The sequence below is a fragment of the Herpailurus yagouaroundi genome, unplaced genomic scaffold, assembly GCF_014898765.1.
Source record: "Herpailurus yagouaroundi ecotype Mexico unplaced genomic scaffold, PumYag 162, whole genome shotgun sequence".
NCBI lineage: Eukaryota > Metazoa > Chordata > Mammalia > Carnivora > Felidae > Herpailurus > Herpailurus yagouaroundi.
In genome coordinates, this window is record NW_024412403.1 from 25,783,061 (window position 1) to 25,800,935 (window position 17,875).

Consider the following 17,875-nt stretch of genomic DNA (forward strand, 5'->3'; position numbering starts at 1 on the left):
CACCATCCCAAATATATTATACCTATACTTATCTAGATCATTACTTAGCCTTTATGGTTAAATATTTTAAGTGTACATTTAAAATAAATGTTTGCTCTCCCATTGATATTCAAAGACTTAAGTTAATGGGAGCTTTTTTGTAACTTCTGTATTTCTCAAAGTAGGAAGTTCTACACACAAAGTTTCAAAAATTTAATGAGCATTTAATAAAAATGAAAATATCACAGGAACTTCAATCACACACACACACACACACACACACACACACACACACACAGTGGTAAAATGCAGAATAGTATTAACTCATATTTCTTAATCATCTAGCTCTGCCATTAATGGTTCACTAATTTGTTTTAAAAATTTTAAGAGAATGAGCACAATACAAATACAATTGAAGCCCTCATGGTTGGTATTCCATTCCTACACTATCCTCCTCTCTTTCCTGCTTAGAAGTTATTACCCTTTAGTTGGAATAAGTCAGAGAATTTTCCTCACTGTCTCACACAGTATACAGCAAAATTATGTTCCTGAGTCAATGGTAGTAAATGGCTTGATTATAGACCCTTTATTGACTTTATTTCCCCCTTTTTATTTTCCAGCTCCTCTCATAGAGTTTCCTTTGGTAATCCCCCAAATAAATTTGAGAAATTTATACAAAAATTTTTGCCTCAATTCTGTTTTGTTTGTAGCCAAACTAAAACATTCACAGTGAAAAAAAAAAAAAAGAAAGAAAAGAAAAAAAGAAAGAGAAAAGAAAAGAGAAGAAAAAAGAAAAAAAGAAAAGAAAAGATCTAGTATGTGTCTTGATTTTTATTTTATTTTTGATATCTTTTGCTTCAAAAAAAGCCTCGGGGTTGTTTTTGGCTGTGTATCAGTATTTTATTTTATTTTATTTTTTTACTTTATTTTTTATTTTTTAAAATTTACATCCAAATTAGTTAGTATATAGTGAAGCAATGATTTCAGTAGATTCCTTAATGCCCCTTACCCATTTAGCCCATCCCCCCTCCCACAACCCCTCCAGCAACCCTCAGTTTGTTCTCCATATTTGAATCTCTTTTGTTTTGTCCCCCTCCCTGTTTTTATATTATTTTTGTTTGTTTGTTTTTAACTCGTTCAGTGCCCTATTATCAGAAAGACATATTTCAATATTTTGTTCAAATTTTTTTCTACACTTTTTGTGTATATGTAACCTACCTGGAATTTATTTTTCTTTATGGTGTGAGATACAGGTCTATTTTATTTTTCCTGAGAGGGATAAACAACCAACCCAGCATCATTTATTGAATAGAATAGACATCCTTTCCTCACCTATTATTAGTAACTATCTTTTTGATCCATGAAGTTTCCATATGTGAATGGAATGTTTGTGGGCTCTTTATTCTATCCCACCAAGATGTTTTCTACTCCTGGACCAATATCATACACTCTTTATTATTATAACTCTGTAATGAGTTTTATTATCTTGTACAGTAAATTCCATTTTTATTTTAGTAATTGTTTAAATTTTAAGACATATGATTTCTTCTTTTTCACATTAACCTGTTTGTTCTACTTTAGTCTTTCCTTCATAAATCATTCTCTCTTTTAAAGAAAGCTATTCTCCCACTCATTTATGTGAACATATTAAGTATAATTACTTAAAGAATATAATTTCAGGAGAATTTGTAATATAAATGCCAATTTCATTTCTGAAACCAAGTATATAATTTTTGGTATTCAATCTTATATTTAATCTATTTTACCCTGTGCTTGGAGCAGAGCATGTGAACGTATTGTGCTCTTGTCTCTTCTCTTATATAACAAAGTCCAAAGAACTATAACAAAGTTCTCTACCTGATTTCTCAAAAGCAATCGCATCTGCATCAGCTGTAATGTAGAAAACAGCAATTTCACTTCCAAATTCTTGGTTCCCCAGATTCATGGGTCCCTCTTCAAACTCCAATTTTATTGAGGGGTCTGGTCTATTATTAGAATCATCTCCTGGGGTAAAAGTAAAATGAACCTCTCCCAACTCTATCAGTAGTATCTCTCACTTCAGCATATTTGAAAGAGTTTAACAATTTAGTTAGTATTAATTTAGATAAATTAAAACCAAAAATGTATCCCATGACATGTATTTATTTATATCTTACTTTTTATCAGCAAGAATTTCAGAGTGCAACATAAAATTTTCTTCTTTCAAGAGTACAGAAGAAGAAAGAAAAGTGGTTGATGCTTATTGCAGCCAATTATAATATGCCACAATTTCAGTGCTCAAGCACTGAACCTGACGTAGGACATCCTTATCTCTGGCCAGCTTCACCTGACAGAATGGGAGGCAAACTGGTTTACTTACAAATAGATTTAGGTTTTGTTTATTAATTTTTAATTCTAGACTCATTATTTATTCAAAATGTAGAAGTGTCAGTGATAAACTGTTCTTTAATTAGCAGAAAACCATCTTGATTTCATATAAAGCAAAGAGCTATGGTTGACCTGTTCTCTAACCTGTTCTGTTGTTATAATTAGTGTGTTTAAAAAGATAAAGTTCAGGACAAGTGAGCAATGTCTTCCCCACCCAGAATACTTCCTTAAAATAGAAACAAATGTTTTGTGTTTTTTTTCTCTCTCAGCAGCTACTCCCATTCATTGGTAACCACACAAGGCCATAAAGAATAGCCATGTGATGCCTTGTTAAAACAGACTTTGTTTTAAGTTAAATCAGTACTACCTTACATTGCATAATTTCACATGGGTAATATAACAAAGATTACAAAATGTGTTATTATTTCAATAAGAAACATGTATGTGTGTGGGGGGAGGGAGGGAGAAAGAGAGACAGAGATGTACCTATTAGTATATGTGTTGAGCTTAGCATACACCTATACATAAAAGTTATTTTCAGAATGCCTACACCTACATAAAACAGTAGAAATGCCTTAATAAGGACGTGAGCCAGAGAGTACAAAGTTGATCTGTTAGAAAGTCACCACAAATATCAACTGCATGTGGCTAATTACTAATTGGCCTGCCATGAATTTCCTATTTTTCCTAATAGTTCCGGAAATGATAAAGGGTCCTTTTTGTTTACAACATGCATTTAATTTCATTCACCTCAACAAATGGCCTGTTCAGGTGATTAACGTTTATAACTCTGGCCGTATCTTTACTCATTAATATCTTCTTAAAGATTAACCACCCTTTTTAAGCTACTCAATGTATAGAGGCATAATGTTGCTAAAGGGTCATGCACAACTCATTTACACCAGCCAGTACCAGTAAGATAGACCTACGTTGTTGCTTTACAAATCTTTGACAATTTGAGAGGTTTTGCTCTTCAGTTGGTGCAGGGGTCTATGTTCTTTCACAGTTCTTAGACTGGCATACTTTCAAAACCCAAAAATGGTGTCAAAAAGAAGTATACCTTCAAGGCACCATTCTCTCAGCACCTATGAGGTCCTGTTTGCAGCTCTCTTTGCCTTACTGGTGGCACTCTGTGCTGGATTATTTGCAGTGTCCTGGCTGGCAATCGAGGGATCAGAAAGAGGTAAGCCCTGTGGCTTTGGTTTAGGAAGAGACTCTCTGATGAATGTGCCCAGGTTAATCTCAGTTATCCCACCAGGATGTCTTCTCCGTTTCTGTGCTCTCATGACAAGACACCTATGTCGCATTCAGATGCTTTCGGTATCAAGTTTGGAATTTAATTCAGAATTCAAGCATGAAACTAAGCTTTTTAAAATAAAAGATGTTAAGTAAGTTTTGTTTTTTTTTTTTAGTTTTAACATGTAACTAAGTTTCATAGCCCAGATTTCTTCTGATGGAATTTAAATCATAAATATATTAAAATGTTGTTGACTATTCAAGTCAGTAAGTAGGCAAGGTTAAAGGAAATATATTATTTATTTCTAGGGAATAACAGTTTCATTTTCTTATTAGCCAACAATAAGAATACAAGGGAACTTAGATATAATTGTAGACTTTGCACTACAAGAATACAAGGGAACTTAGATATAATTGTAGACTTAGGTCTCAAACTGCCTGAATAGCAATTTTTAATAAACAGAAATAAAGAAAGGTAACTATTATTTACACCTAAATTATCTATATCATCAACTTTTCAAAGATCTTCAAATATATTCTCTTTCTACAACAAATCTATGATTTAGTTGTTATTGTTACCCTTATTTTAGAGGTGAGAAATCAGAGACAAAGAAAGTTAAGTAATTTGTTTAAACTTGTATCAGTACTTTATAGTTTTAAAAAATAAGTCCAATATAATTCCATTTAAATACTGTATACAAGGGATGTATTTAGAAGAAAAAGAAAATTTGGGATATTTTATACAGAGGTTCACTTAGACTTTTAGAAAAGCATCTGCTCTGGTCTTAATTAAACGCTAAAAGTAACTGGAACAACGTGTAATCATTTAAGAGTCCATTGGAATCTTAATGTTCAATGAAGTTACAAAAGTTATTTTACAAGCAAAACAAAAATAAATATTTATAAATTTTAATGCGATTTAATAGAATAACTGAATATAAAAAAAGGAGTTGAGTTACATCTAAAATAGAATATTAGAGGACAAAGCCATGCTACTTTTAATGCATTGCTTTACTTTTTATTAAAAATCATTTTAGACTTACAAAAAGATTGCAAAAATTGTAGGTTCTTATATAACGTTCGCCTACCTTCACCTAATGTCAGTATCTTGTATATCCGTAGTACAATTGCTACAACCAAGAAATTAACATTGGTACAATATTATTGACTGAACCACACATTTTTATTCAGATTTTGCCAGTTTTCCCACTAATGTCCTTTACCTGCTCAGGATTCAAACCAGATTTCTACACAGGAACAGTTATCCTGTTCCCTCAGTCTCCTCCAGTGCAGGACAGTTCCTCAGTCTTTCTTTGTATTTCACATTTAAATATGCAAGTCTAAATGTAATTTTGAGTTTTTAAAAACAAATAAAATAGCATAAATGATAATATATTCCACCAATTATGCAATGATAACTGTTTAGACTGAACTTTATGCAACTTTATTGTTTAAATTGTTTCTAATGTTCTTTCTGGTCTGGGAAGTTTGGTGTCAATGTATGACAGATCCCGGGTTCTAAAGTATGTCAGTCAGTGTCCAAATTCCAGATCTGTCATCTGTGTCATTATCACCTTGGGAAGTGTTCACAATGAATCTTAGCCCCAATTTCCCCATCTGGGAAAAGGAGAACTAACATCTTCTTATACCGTAATGTAAGAATTATATATCATTATTACCATATTTACTAATGATTTCATCATTGTGTTTCAGTTGAAGTGTCTCATTTTAATTTAAACATATGTCAAAAAAGATATTCTGGTAAAGGGATTATGCAAAACTTGATGGCGCATTTTATTACCCATGTTTATATTCAATTTATTACCTTTCCACTTACATTTTTTATTATATGGGATAATATATTTCCTGCAGCATTCTCAACTTTTCCAATAAAAACAGTCACCATTTAATGGCAAAAGGTCATACATGCCAACTTTATAATTACTAGAATAAAAAAAATAGTTTCACATCTATCTTTCAAAGTAACACATACACTGAAATCTTCACAGCAATCCGCATGTAGAAAACCAACAGTGTCCCTGGATGCTGGGTGTTCAAGAAGTATCTGAAAGCAACTACAAACTTCTAAAACTTTTAATGGTCCATTTCTCACCATGAGTCCCTGGATCAGTTCTCCAAATTGGTGGAAGTTTATCCCTTATCTTTCAACAGGAATCTCAGTAGTAAAAAAATAAAATAAAATAAAATAACACTTGGAGCTTAGACTGTGGGTTAGATTTCAAAGAAAAGGAAAAAAATGGTAGGATAAAGAAGTTTATTTTTAATCTTGTAAAACAACCATATAGCTTAAAAAAAAAAAAAGCACCTAATTATGGAACATGAAGTCTGCAAAGAAAAAGCAAGAACCACCACTCCAACACAGGAAGCATGAACCTTAGGTCTAAGTATCAACAGGAATGTGCATATTCTCTCTTATTCATGACTCATATTGTTAGTGTTTTATCTCTTATTAATTCATTTAGATGCAGTGTTTGGAAAAAGTCACAAAGCCAGAGGGACATTGAAAATAACAGCTGGAGCCATGTATAATCCTAATTTGCAAGACAAACTCTCAGCGGATTTCAAAATTCTTGCTTTTGACCTTCAGCAAATGGTAGGAGACTGTCTTTTTTTTTTTTCAGCTGATTTAAAATTTCAAAACATAGTTTCACTAACTACTTGCCAAAAAATACATAGATCCCATTTTCTTACTTTGAGAAAATTAGTAAATAAATGTAATAAATGTATTTATTATACATGTAGTAAATAAATGTGCCCAGAATTCTTAAATATATGAGTCCTATCACCACAGAGAAGAAAACGGCCTATGATCCAATTCTAAACAGAAAAAAAAAGATCAATTTGTTTAAAATGTTTTATAAAAGTTTAAATCTTAAATACACTGTTTTTTAAACTTTTTTTTAGATAGATGATGTCTTTCAATCAAGTAATCTGAAAAATGAATATAAAAACTCAAGAATTTTAAGATTTGAGTAAGTACAGCTCAAAAATTTTCTACTGTTAGAAAGAAGGCCCAGAATCACAAAATAGTGATTTTATTTTATTTTTTACTAATATTTGGTAAGTGTAAAACAGGGTGACCCACTGTCAAGAGAAAAAGGAACACTTAAAATTTTCAACATTTTTCTAAGGATTTTATGAGGAAAGTGGCATAGCATAAACTTTCATATTAGTAGCAAATAATAACGCTGGATAATTTATCTTAAGTCAACATGTTTCTCTCTCCTGAGTAAAATCTTTCAAAAACACATGGATAGGGCTGAGGTTGAATGTATGCAAATGCACACAGAGTGTTTCATTTGCTCTGAATGTGTAAAAGATGCTCATTTATCACACTCCATTTGCACTGAAAGTCACAGAGAAAAGACACTTATTCACTGCTGCACTCAGAAAGCAAAGTCACTACCTATAAAATGTGAATATTCATTAATTTTACTTTTATTAATTTATCATTTACTACACATATATCATTTATTGTGTACTGACTAATGTTACTAAACATTACATTGCAAGTTGTATATACAGTTAGTAGAATAGGAATTCAGGAGAGAGAAAGACTTTAAATGATGTAGTCTGCCTTTGCTTGCCTGCTTTAGGTTGGAATGCCCACAGCTTCAGTGAGAAATTCATTGTCATCCAACAAAAGAAAGTGATTCACACTGCTTAAAATGGATTCCATTATACAAGGATATCTGATAAAAATTAGGAATCCATTCTCAACGTGGCTGTGAACATCATTGTTACTGAGGTGTTTTGTTTCTTTATAATTTGTTTCTAGAAAATTATTTCTTATTCTCAACCACATCTTTATTTCTTTGACTCTCACCCACTGATCCTGATGGTAGTTCTTAAGGTTTAGAATAAATATACCTCTATCTTTAGATTTCAGTCTTTCAAATACCTGAAGACTGTTTCTAGTGTTACCATTTTAAATGCAGGTAGGTACTTTCTGGGGTTTTGTCTAAGAAAAGCACTCTGACCTTCTATTTTTCTTTCCCCTCTCCGTGTAGGCTTCTGCACTAGCCCTACCATATCACCTGTACACTCGCAAAAATATCCTGTTTTCTCTCTTTTGTATACTTTTTCACTGCCTAGATCTGCATTTCTTCCTTACTATATATTGCATCCATCATTACAATCCATCCTTACAAGCCATTAAGAACCAGTCCATGCATCTCCCACAGGGATGGTCACATGATACTCTCGCCCCAGTTAGGTATGTCTCAGACCTGCTCACTTAGCATCCTGTACCTACAAATAAATTAACAACTGTCATACTATAATATAATCGTTAATGTGTCTCCTTTGTTAGACTATGAGCTCCCTCAGGGCAAAGAATATCTTTGATACCTGTATTTCCAGAACCTAGTAAATGTCTGCCTCAGAGGATGTACTTTATAAAGTCCTAGAAAGTAAATAAACCATTTCATTGGCACCTGATGTTGATATACTGAGTACTATGTTAGGTGCCACATGTTTTATTTAGCTCTTGTCCTACAGATATAAAAATAACTATACTGTGACCAGGGCATTAACTTTTTGTTATCATAGAATTTTAATTAAAAGAAATCTAAACTAGTTCTCTGGGAGCACAGAAGTGTTACAAATTCAAGAGCCCCTCAGTTTGGAAAGGAGAGTCATGGAAGGTTTCGTCTGATAAGCATGAAACAAGTCTACTTCAGGAGAGAAGAAAAGGGAAGCTATTTCTGTTACAGAAAGGATTGTTGCATATTAATGACGTTTTCTGTCTGTCAGCGAGTGTCCAACAAGATGTTGAGACAACAGGAAGGTGTTGAATATAAGCCTAGGAGTCTGACGTTTAACCTTTTTCAAGTGGAAGCCATAAGGGACTCTAGGTCATTGGAGAAATTCAGCAAGTCTAACTGTAAAGTGAGTCTCATCTACTACCTCACATCAAGAACAACTGAGTCAGAGAGCCTTGTGACAAAGACACTTGGTAAAAGAATCTTTAAGTCCTGGTGACCAAATAGAGGAAGGAAGGTCAACTCAAAGGCAGAGATCTCATTTAGAAAAACAATGACAAGGTATGGGGGCGCCTGGGAGCTCTGTTGGTTAAGCAGCCAACTTCAGCTCAGGTCATGATCTCATAGTTCGTGGGTTTAAGCCTCATGTGGGGCTCTGCTGACAGCTCAGAGCCTGGAGCCTGCTTTGGATTCTGCCTCCCTTTTCCTCTGCTCCTCCCCTTCACTCCTGCTCTCTCACTCTCAAAAGTAAATAAACGTTAAAAAAAAGAAGAAGAAAAGAAAAACAATGACAAGGTCAAATGAGGATTATTTAATGGGCAGAAGAAAATTCGGGGACTTGCCATTTGTTGTTGGAACAAAACTAATACTATCAGTGGAAGTCATAATGAAAACAACAATAGAAAAAAGTTTAAAAATCTCTTTTGCTCTTTCTTTCATTTCTTACTTCTTTCTCATCTATTTATTTACCTGTACTTATTCTTGGTCGAATTGTATATTCATGACATCTTAGTCCCAATGGCCAAACAACCCTACACCCATCTACTGTCTTCATTCCTACCTACAATACAGAGGCTTCTACCCTTGTTTTCCAGGACTTATTATCAGCAAGAGCCTCTTTTATGGGCTCAATATCAGAACTGGAAGGAGACATGTGGACTCTTAGGAAAGGTTTTTGTTTGCATGTTTGTTTGGTTTAGGTTTTTGTTGTTGTGTTTTGTCTTTCTCAAAAGAGTATTTTTATAATATTTATTCAATATTCTGTGATAATAAAAACATGCATGCAAGATTTTTTTTTTTTTGTCACTTCAAGCAATCTGTCTATTTTGGAGTATGTAGATTCAATTTCTCTTTTCCAGTTTTGTAGAGGATTGAGTGTGGATCTGTGCATTAAAGCCTTAATTCAGATTTTTTTCAAGTATTTTAGCATTCCTTAAGGAGAGTTACCCCAGGTACTTGCCTCTCATATCAGGCTCTGCTCAGTGAAATCCATACAAAGCACAGAGTCCATTGCAGAGTTTATTAGGATAGTTTTGCTAATGGAAGTCTTCATATCCACATGTTTACAACATGCGGATAGCTTTATTTTTACTAGATGAGGAAAAATTGCTGAATATAGACTTTTATATATATAGGCCTAATGGATGATCAAAACCCCATTTATCAAACCCAGAATTTTCTTTGATATTTAATAAGTAATCTTTTATTTCTCTAGAAGGTAAAGCCACTATACTGGAAACCATAAATTATTGAGCTGAGGAATTAATTCTTTCTCTTCCTTCATAGCTACCTAGAAGACCAATGGAGTACCTAAATCTTGCTATGTATTTTATAATGATTCACAAATAATACACTGTATCAATGTAGAGATACTTTCACCCAGTTGTACCTGAACTACGTTTAAATCAGAAGTAAAGATTTGAAAGATGCAATGCAAAAGAATTTCATGAAAATGTCTGTAAGATAAATTATAGGTCAGTTCTTTGCAAGACTGAGAAGAGAAAGAAATTCAGAAGCAGGAAAGAAAGCAACTAGCAAACATTTAGATTTACTTTAAATAATCATTTATAAAATGACATACACAGAATAAAGCGGCAGACTCCTAATTACCTTTATAAATTATTTTAATTTTAAATTCCAGTTGATAAAATGGGCAACAGAAATAACTGAATTCTCAACTAACCATATCCCCACCAACAGTGTGGATTAAAAAATCCCTTAAAATACCTATTTTCCTTTTTCTTACTGATTTCAATTAAACTCACATTATATTCACATGCATATGGTCACATTATAGCACTCAGAAAACTAAACTTAGTCATCAAGGTATCCTTCTTTCCTTTTAAAAATATCCCTCAATATCGGGGGACCTGCGGGGCCCAGTCGGTTAAGCATCCGACTTGATTTCAGCTCAGCTCATGACCTCATGGTTGGTGAGTTCAAGTCTCCCATCAGTCTCTCTGCTGTCAGCACAGAGCATGCTTGGGATTCTCTCTTTCTCTGCCCCTCCCTTGCTTGCACATGCTCTTTCTCAAAATAAACATTTAAACAATTGTGTTACTTAATATCAACTCCTGCTCCTCTATTCAAGTGTGTGTGTGTGTGTGTGTGTGTGCGTGCGCGCGCGCGCGCGCGCGCGCACGCGAGCATGTGTGGCCACTCTGCAGGTTTGCTCTCCTCTGGGAACACTTAATGTTATTCTGCTTTGTGGAAAGTGCTTTGATTCAGAGAGCATTTAGCAGTTGATTCTTTTAATAAAGTGCTGTTTACCCTTTGTGGCGATATGCAGCTTATTTTGCCCTTTGAGCACAGACAAGTCACAAAGTTAGGAAAGGAAAGGCTTTTGTTTACTCAGCAACCCTAGAGGTTATCAATATCATTAAGAAAATAAGAGATAAGAAACCTTTTGATTTATTGCACACAGGCTTTCCATACAGTGATAGGATTTATCTGCTTTACAAAAAAACTCAGATATTCCACTGGAATAAGTACTTTGAAATGAAAACGGCCATCGCTATGTTGTTGTTGTTGTTGCTGTTATTTCCCTAAAGGAAGAATTCTCATTTACTTTAATAAATAAAATCAATCTCACAGCAGTGATAGAGATTGGTATCATACCAATCAAACAACAGCTTTAGCTTTCTCATTAGGTAAAACACAAATGTTTATTATGTTTTTTCCTGATTTCTATATATATATATATATATATATGTCTCTTATCTCAAGATTTACACTGAGGAAGAGAAATTTTAAAAAATACAACTGCATGTGATATATGCTAATTAACTGGAATTAAAATAAAAAGCTTAAAAACACAAAAAGATATTTGTAAAAATAAACAAATAAATGTAGATATAGAATGTGTAACTCTTGCTCTTCTGAAGTACAAATAACTAAATAAAATGTATAATTTGCAGCTAAGAAGATACATCTTTATGTATTTTTATGCCGGGTTATGAACTAATATAGTCATTTTCAATGCAATGAAGGAAAATGCCAGACTTGTATTTTCTTTAACAAAAATGCGTTACGTCTTCACTCACTCTCTAACTCAAATAAAATAAACACAAGTATTCAGCCAAATTAAACATGTGGAGATTACATAAACAACTCAGATGTAGGGGTGCCTGAGTGGCTCAGTCAGTTAGGCAACCAACTCTTGATTTTGGCTCAGGTCGCGATTTATAGGTCACAGGTTCAAGCCCCACCCATTGGTTTCTGTGCTGCCAGTCCAGAGGCTGCCAAGTATTCTTTGTCTCCCTGGCTCCCTGCCCCTCCCCCAACTCATGCACGCTCACTCTTTCATTCTCTCTCTCTCTCTCTCTCTCTCTCTCTCTCTCTCTCAAAATAAATGAACATTTTTTTAAAAGAAACGGCTCAGATTTAATCAGAATTGAATTAAAGAATTAAACTATCTACTGTGCAATCAAGGATAAGTTTAAAATTTTGATATGAAGACCGAGAAATGTATTTTAATCCCGTCCATATTTAATCCTGTCCATTTAACTATATGGGGGCAAAGGGCGGTTAAGGAGGCATAATTAGAAGAAGGAGGAGGAGGGGCGCCTGGGTGGCGCAGTCGGTTAAGCGTCCGACTTCAGCCAGGTCACGATCTCGCGGTCCGTGGGTTCGAGCCCCGCGTCAGGCTCTGGGCTGATGGCTCAGAGCCTGGAGCCTGTTTCCGATTCTGTGTCTCCCTCTCTCTCTGCCCCTCCCCCGTTCATGCTCTGTCTCTCTCTGTCCCAAAAATAAATAAACGTTGAAAAAAAAAATTAAAAAAAAAAAAAAGAAGAAGGAGGAGGAGGAAGTGCAGGAGGAGGAGGAGGGTAGAGGGATGGGGTGGGAAGGAAGTAGGACAGGGAAGAGAGTGTCAGAGAGAAGAGGAAGAAGGAGAGCAGCAGAAGGTGAGAGAGACTTCTCATTTATAAAATTTGGTCACTATGATTAAATTAAGTTAAACATACTGACTTTTAAAAATTATTTATTTAATAGAGATGAAGTGTGAAGGAAGAGAAAAATAGAAGATTCCATCTCCTGAAATTATGCAGGGAAAAATTATCTATCTGTTCCTCCCCAAACCCAACTAGCTACCTTTCCCATTTATTTGATATAAAAATCTAGTAAAAATGCAAAATAAAAACCTGGACCTGCATCTAAGCAAACGTACTGTATTGTCTTTCCTCTCAACAAATAGTTCCTATGGTGTTGATAGTGATGGTGTTGGCAGTATGGGAATGGGAACTATACAAAACCACACCTGTAAACAGAGACTCTGGACTTCATTCCTATCTCTGAGAGTAATAGGCTGTGTAACTCTGGGCAAAGTTACCTACATTAGTCCAGGCCTCAATCTCCTTGTTGCTAAAATAACAATGTTGGCCAACATTAGGTGCAAAAACAGAGTAATCTCTCTTTTCTGGAGCTTCTGTTTAAAAAAAAATTTTTTTTTTCAACGTTTATTTATTTTTGGGACAGAGAGAGACAGAGCATGAACGGGGGAGGGCCAGAGAGAGAGGGAGACACAGAATCGGAAACAGGCTCCAGGCTCTGAGCCATCAGCCCAGAGCCTGACGCGGGGCTCGAACTCCCGGACCGCGAGATCGTGACCTGGCTGAAGTCGGACGCTTAACCGACTGCGCCACCCAGGCGCCCCAGGAGCTTCTGTTTAAATAAACATGGAATAAAGCCTGGAAGTTGTATGCCAGTTGGGTTTTTTTTTTTAATTTATTTATTTAAATTAAACTTTGTTAACATACAGTGTAGTATTGGCTTCAGGAATAGAGCCCAGTAATTCAACACTTACATATAACACCCAGTGCTCATCCCAACAAGTGCCCTTCTTAACGCCCATCACCCATTTAGCCCATCCCCCCCACCCAAGATCCCTCCATTCCTTTTCTGTATTTAAGTCTTTTATGGTTTGCCTCCCTCTCTGTTTTTATCTTATTTTTCCTTCCCTTCCCCTATGTTAATCTGATTTGTTTCTTAAATTCCACATGTGAGTGAAATCATATGATACTTATCTTGCTCTGACTGACTTATTTCACTTAGCATAATATACTCTAGTTCCATCCACGTTGTTGCAAATGACAAGATTTCATTCTTTTTGATTGCCGAGTAATACTCCATTGTGTATATATATCACATCTTTTTTATCCATTCATCAGTCAATGGGCATTTGGGCTCTTTCCATACTTTGGCTATTGTCTACAGTGGGGTGCATGTGCCCCTTTGAATCAGCACTCCTGTATCCTTTGGATAAATACCTAGTAGTGCAGTTCCTGGGTCATAGGGTAATTCTATTTTTAATTTTTTGAGAAACCCCCACACTGTTTTCCAGAGTGGCTGCACCAGTTTGCATCCCACCAACAGTGCAAAAGTGTTCTCTTTTCTCCACATTCTCACCAACATCTCTTGTTTATTGAGTTGTTGATTTTAGCCATTCTGACAGGTATGAGGTCATATCTCATTGTTGTTTTGATTTGTATTTCTCTGATGCTCAGTGATGTTGAGCATCTTTTCATGTGTCTGTTAGCCATCTGGATGTCTTCTTTGGAAAAGTGTCTAATCATGTCTTCTGCCCATTTCTTCACTGGATTATTTGTTTTATGGGTGTTGAGTTTGATAAGTTCTTAATAGATTTTGGATACTAACCCTTTATCTGATGTCATTTGCAAATATCTTCTTCCATCCCTCCGGTTGCCCTTGAGTTTGCTGATTGTTTTCTTCACCATGCAGAAGCTTTTTAAGTTGATGAGGTCTCAATAGGTCATTTTTGCTTTATTTCCCTTGCCTCCGGGGATGTGTCTAGTAAGAAGATGCTGTGGTTGAACTCAAAGAGGAGGCTGTCTATTTTCTCCTCTAGGATTTTGATGGTTTCCTGTTTCATATTTAGGTCTTTCATCCATTCCGAATTTTTTTTGTGTATGGTGTAAGAAAGTGGTCCAGTTTCATTCTTCTGCATGTTGCCTTCCAGTTTTCCCAACACCATTTGCTGAATTGTTTTCCATCAGATACTCTTTCCTGGTTTGTAGAGAATTAGTTGGACACACATTTGTGGGTCCATTTCTGGGTTCTTTATTATGTTCCATTAACTTCTGTGTCTGTTTTTGTGCCAGTACCATACTGTCTGGATGATTACCGCTTTCTGGTACAGGTTAAAGTCTGGGATTGTGATACCTCAGCGCTTTGGTTTTCTTTTTCAATATTACTTCGACTTTGGGGTCTTTTGTGGTTCCATAAAAATTTTAGGATTATTTGTTCTAGCTCTGTGAAGAATGCTGGTTTTATTTTGATAGCGATGGCACTGAATGCATCAATTGCTTTGGGTAATATTGACATTTTAACAATATTTGTTCTTTCAATCCATGAGCATGGAATGTTTTCCATTTCTTTGTGCCTTTTAAAATCTCTTTCATAAGCTTTCTGTATTTTTCAGAGTACAGATCTTTTACCTATTTGGTTAGGTTTATTTCTAGGTATTTTATGGGTTTTGTGGCAATTTCAAATGGGATAGATTCCTTGTTTTCTCTTTCTGCTGCTTCATTATTGTTGTATAGAAATTAAACCCATTTCTGTACAATGATTTTATGTCCTGGATTTTCTGAATTCACATATCAGTTCTAGAAGTTTTTTGGTGGCATCTTTCTTATTTTCCACTTAGAGTATCATGTCACCTGCAAAAAGTGAAAGTTTGCCTTCTTCTTAGCCAATTTGTATAACATTTATTTATTTTTGTTGTCTAATTGCTGAAGCTAGGCCTTCCAGTACTTTGTTGAACAACAGTGGCGAGAGTGGATATCCCTGTTTCTAACCTTAGGGGGAAAGTTCTCAGCTTTTCCCCATTGAGGATGATATTAACCTGTGGGCCTTTCAAAAATGATCTTTATGATGTAGACGTATGTTCCTTCTAACCCTACTTTCTTGAGGGTTTCTATTAAGAAAAGATGTTGTATTTTGTCAAATGTTTTTTCTGGATCGATTGAAAGGATCATATGGTTCTTATCCTTTCTTTTATTAATGTGGTGTATCACATTGATTCATTTGCAAATATTGAACCAGCCCTGCAGCCCAGGAATAAATTCCACTTGATCACGGTGAATAATTCTTTGGCCAGTTAGGATTTTTAGAACTCCAATTAACAACACATGACTAGAAGCCCCTGGGTGGCTCAGTTGGTTTAGCATCCTGCTCTTGATTTTGGCTCAGGTCATCCCAGAGTTGTGATCCAGTCCTATGTCTGGCTCCACCCAAAACGTGAAGCCTGCTTAAGATTTTCTCTCTCTCTCTCTCTCTCTCTCTCTCTCTCTCTCTCTCTCTCTTTTTCTCTCCTTCTGCCCCTCCCCTGTTCATGCTGTTGCTGTCTCTCCAAACACACCACACACACACACACACACACACACACACACACACACACGACAAAAAGTGCCATAAACAGCAAAGGCTGTTATCATCTGACATCACAAGAAAACTGGAGATTTCAGCAGAGGTTAAGTCAATGGTACAATGACAATGACATAAGCTGGAATTTGGGTGCTTTTCTTCTTTTACTATGCCATCTTTAGCTTATCAACCATAGCTTGTCTCAAGGTCCCAAGATGGTAGTGGCAGTTCTGACAATCACATGTAAATATAATAATGTTGAACAAAGAAGAGTAGTAGTCTACTATGAGCTTTTTACCAGGTAGATATGGACAAATTTTCCAGAAGTTTCTCACCAGTGTCGCCTCAGATTCCATCTCACCAGTGTCCCCTCAGATTCCATTTCATTCATATGGCCTTGGATAAAACTGCCATTCACATGAAGAATGGTTGGAGAAGACATTACGTTTCCTGAGAAAATGGAGAGTTATTCTCAAATAAAATTAAGGATCAGAATTAATGAAGGTGGAAGAGTAGATAAAAAGACAATGTGTGACAAAATGTACCTGTTTCAAAGACTGCAAGTGATTCCATGTAGGGGTAAATTTGGGGAACTCTGAACTAAACAGTCACTGAGGAATCTTCTCATTTACAAGATTTGGTTACTATGATTTATGCGAAGTTAAACATTCTGACTTCTAAAAATAACTTATTTAATAGAGGTAAAGTGTGAAATTATTACATCAGAGTAAGCCACTTCATTTCCAAAATGAGAAACCAGCTACAAAGACAACAATCCCTCTGCTAACCTGTGAAACCTGAATAGTGGCACCGATATTAAGAAAGAATATTGTACCTGGAGGACATGCTGATCTACTATGATATTCAAGGAATGTTCTGATTCAATGTATAGTCCTTGGGGGAAAAAAATTGCAAGCTCTACCAAGACAATGGTATGGACAGATAAAGAACATTTTTAGAGTTGAGTAAGTCCTTGAAGAATCTTATTAACTTATAGATACCACAGGGTATGAGTGTAACTGCCCAAATTTCAGAACCAGCAAACATACAATGGAAAATTTGATTCTCCCTAGGCTTCCTCTTTAGGGTCCAAGTATACTCTGAGTACCCTCAGCTTTCTGAGGGGCACACGATGGAGATCAAGACTAGAGTTTGGTTCCCAAGTGGTTTTACCCCAGAAGAATACCATGAGCCAAGCAGAAGTGTAGGCAGGAGAGCAAAAGTCTCTCAAGTATCCCTGTTGGGCCAAAAATTTATTTATTTTTTTTATTGTTTAAACTGTAAACAAATCACCAATTAATCAAACTGTTTAAATGGATGTTTCAGAGCAGGGGGTAAATAAAAGGGAATATAATTTGGGCCGTATAATTGGATTCTAATGTTATGGTCAGAAATAATGTAGGCAAAATAATCCCAACTCCCGACTATGAGACGGACTGCATTTCCCCAATAATCCCACGTGTATGAATCTTCTTTCTATCCCTAGAAATCAGGGCATATTTTGATATTTTTATATTAAGAATAGAGAAGAAAAAGTAGATATGATTCATTGCTCTAAGCTTGCTATCAGGCCTTTATAAAGTACATAGAAAACTCTGAAATTAGTGAAACTATCTTAGATTTCTTCCAATTTAGAAATCATCTGTGAAAAATTACAGATCCACACTTTTCTTTCCTTTGCACAGTAAATTAAGAGTAAATATCATGACAACATGTGATTTTGTTTAATTTGACACAGGTAACCTAGGGAAGAGCCTGGCCTGAGGATTAGGTGCTAATGTAGAACTCAGAAAACTTTAATTCTGGATATGTCTGTGTTCTTGGACAAACACTTAGTTTTCCAATCCCCTTTTCTTCCACCTGTAAATTAAGGTAATATTTGACATAACCTACCAAGGTTTACGACA

The 17,875-nt window shown here is 35.4% G+C and overlaps 1 protein-coding gene across 1 annotated transcript in view; it reads left to right on the top strand.

Moving 5' to 3' along the window:
* Positions 1-3,384: 3,384 nt before the first annotated feature.
* The window catches only part of TMPRSS15 (transmembrane serine protease 15), a 121,780-nt gene continuing 107,289 nt past the window's right edge, over positions 3,385-17,875 (top strand). Inside the window, exons 1-3 of the mRNA XM_040485015.1 lie at positions 3,385-3,529; positions 6,066-6,196; positions 6,508-6,575. Coding sequence (XP_040340949.1) covers positions 3,385-3,529; positions 6,066-6,196; positions 6,508-6,575 — 344 coding nt within the window. The remainder of the gene's footprint in view (positions 3,530-6,065; positions 6,197-6,507; positions 6,576-17,875) is intronic.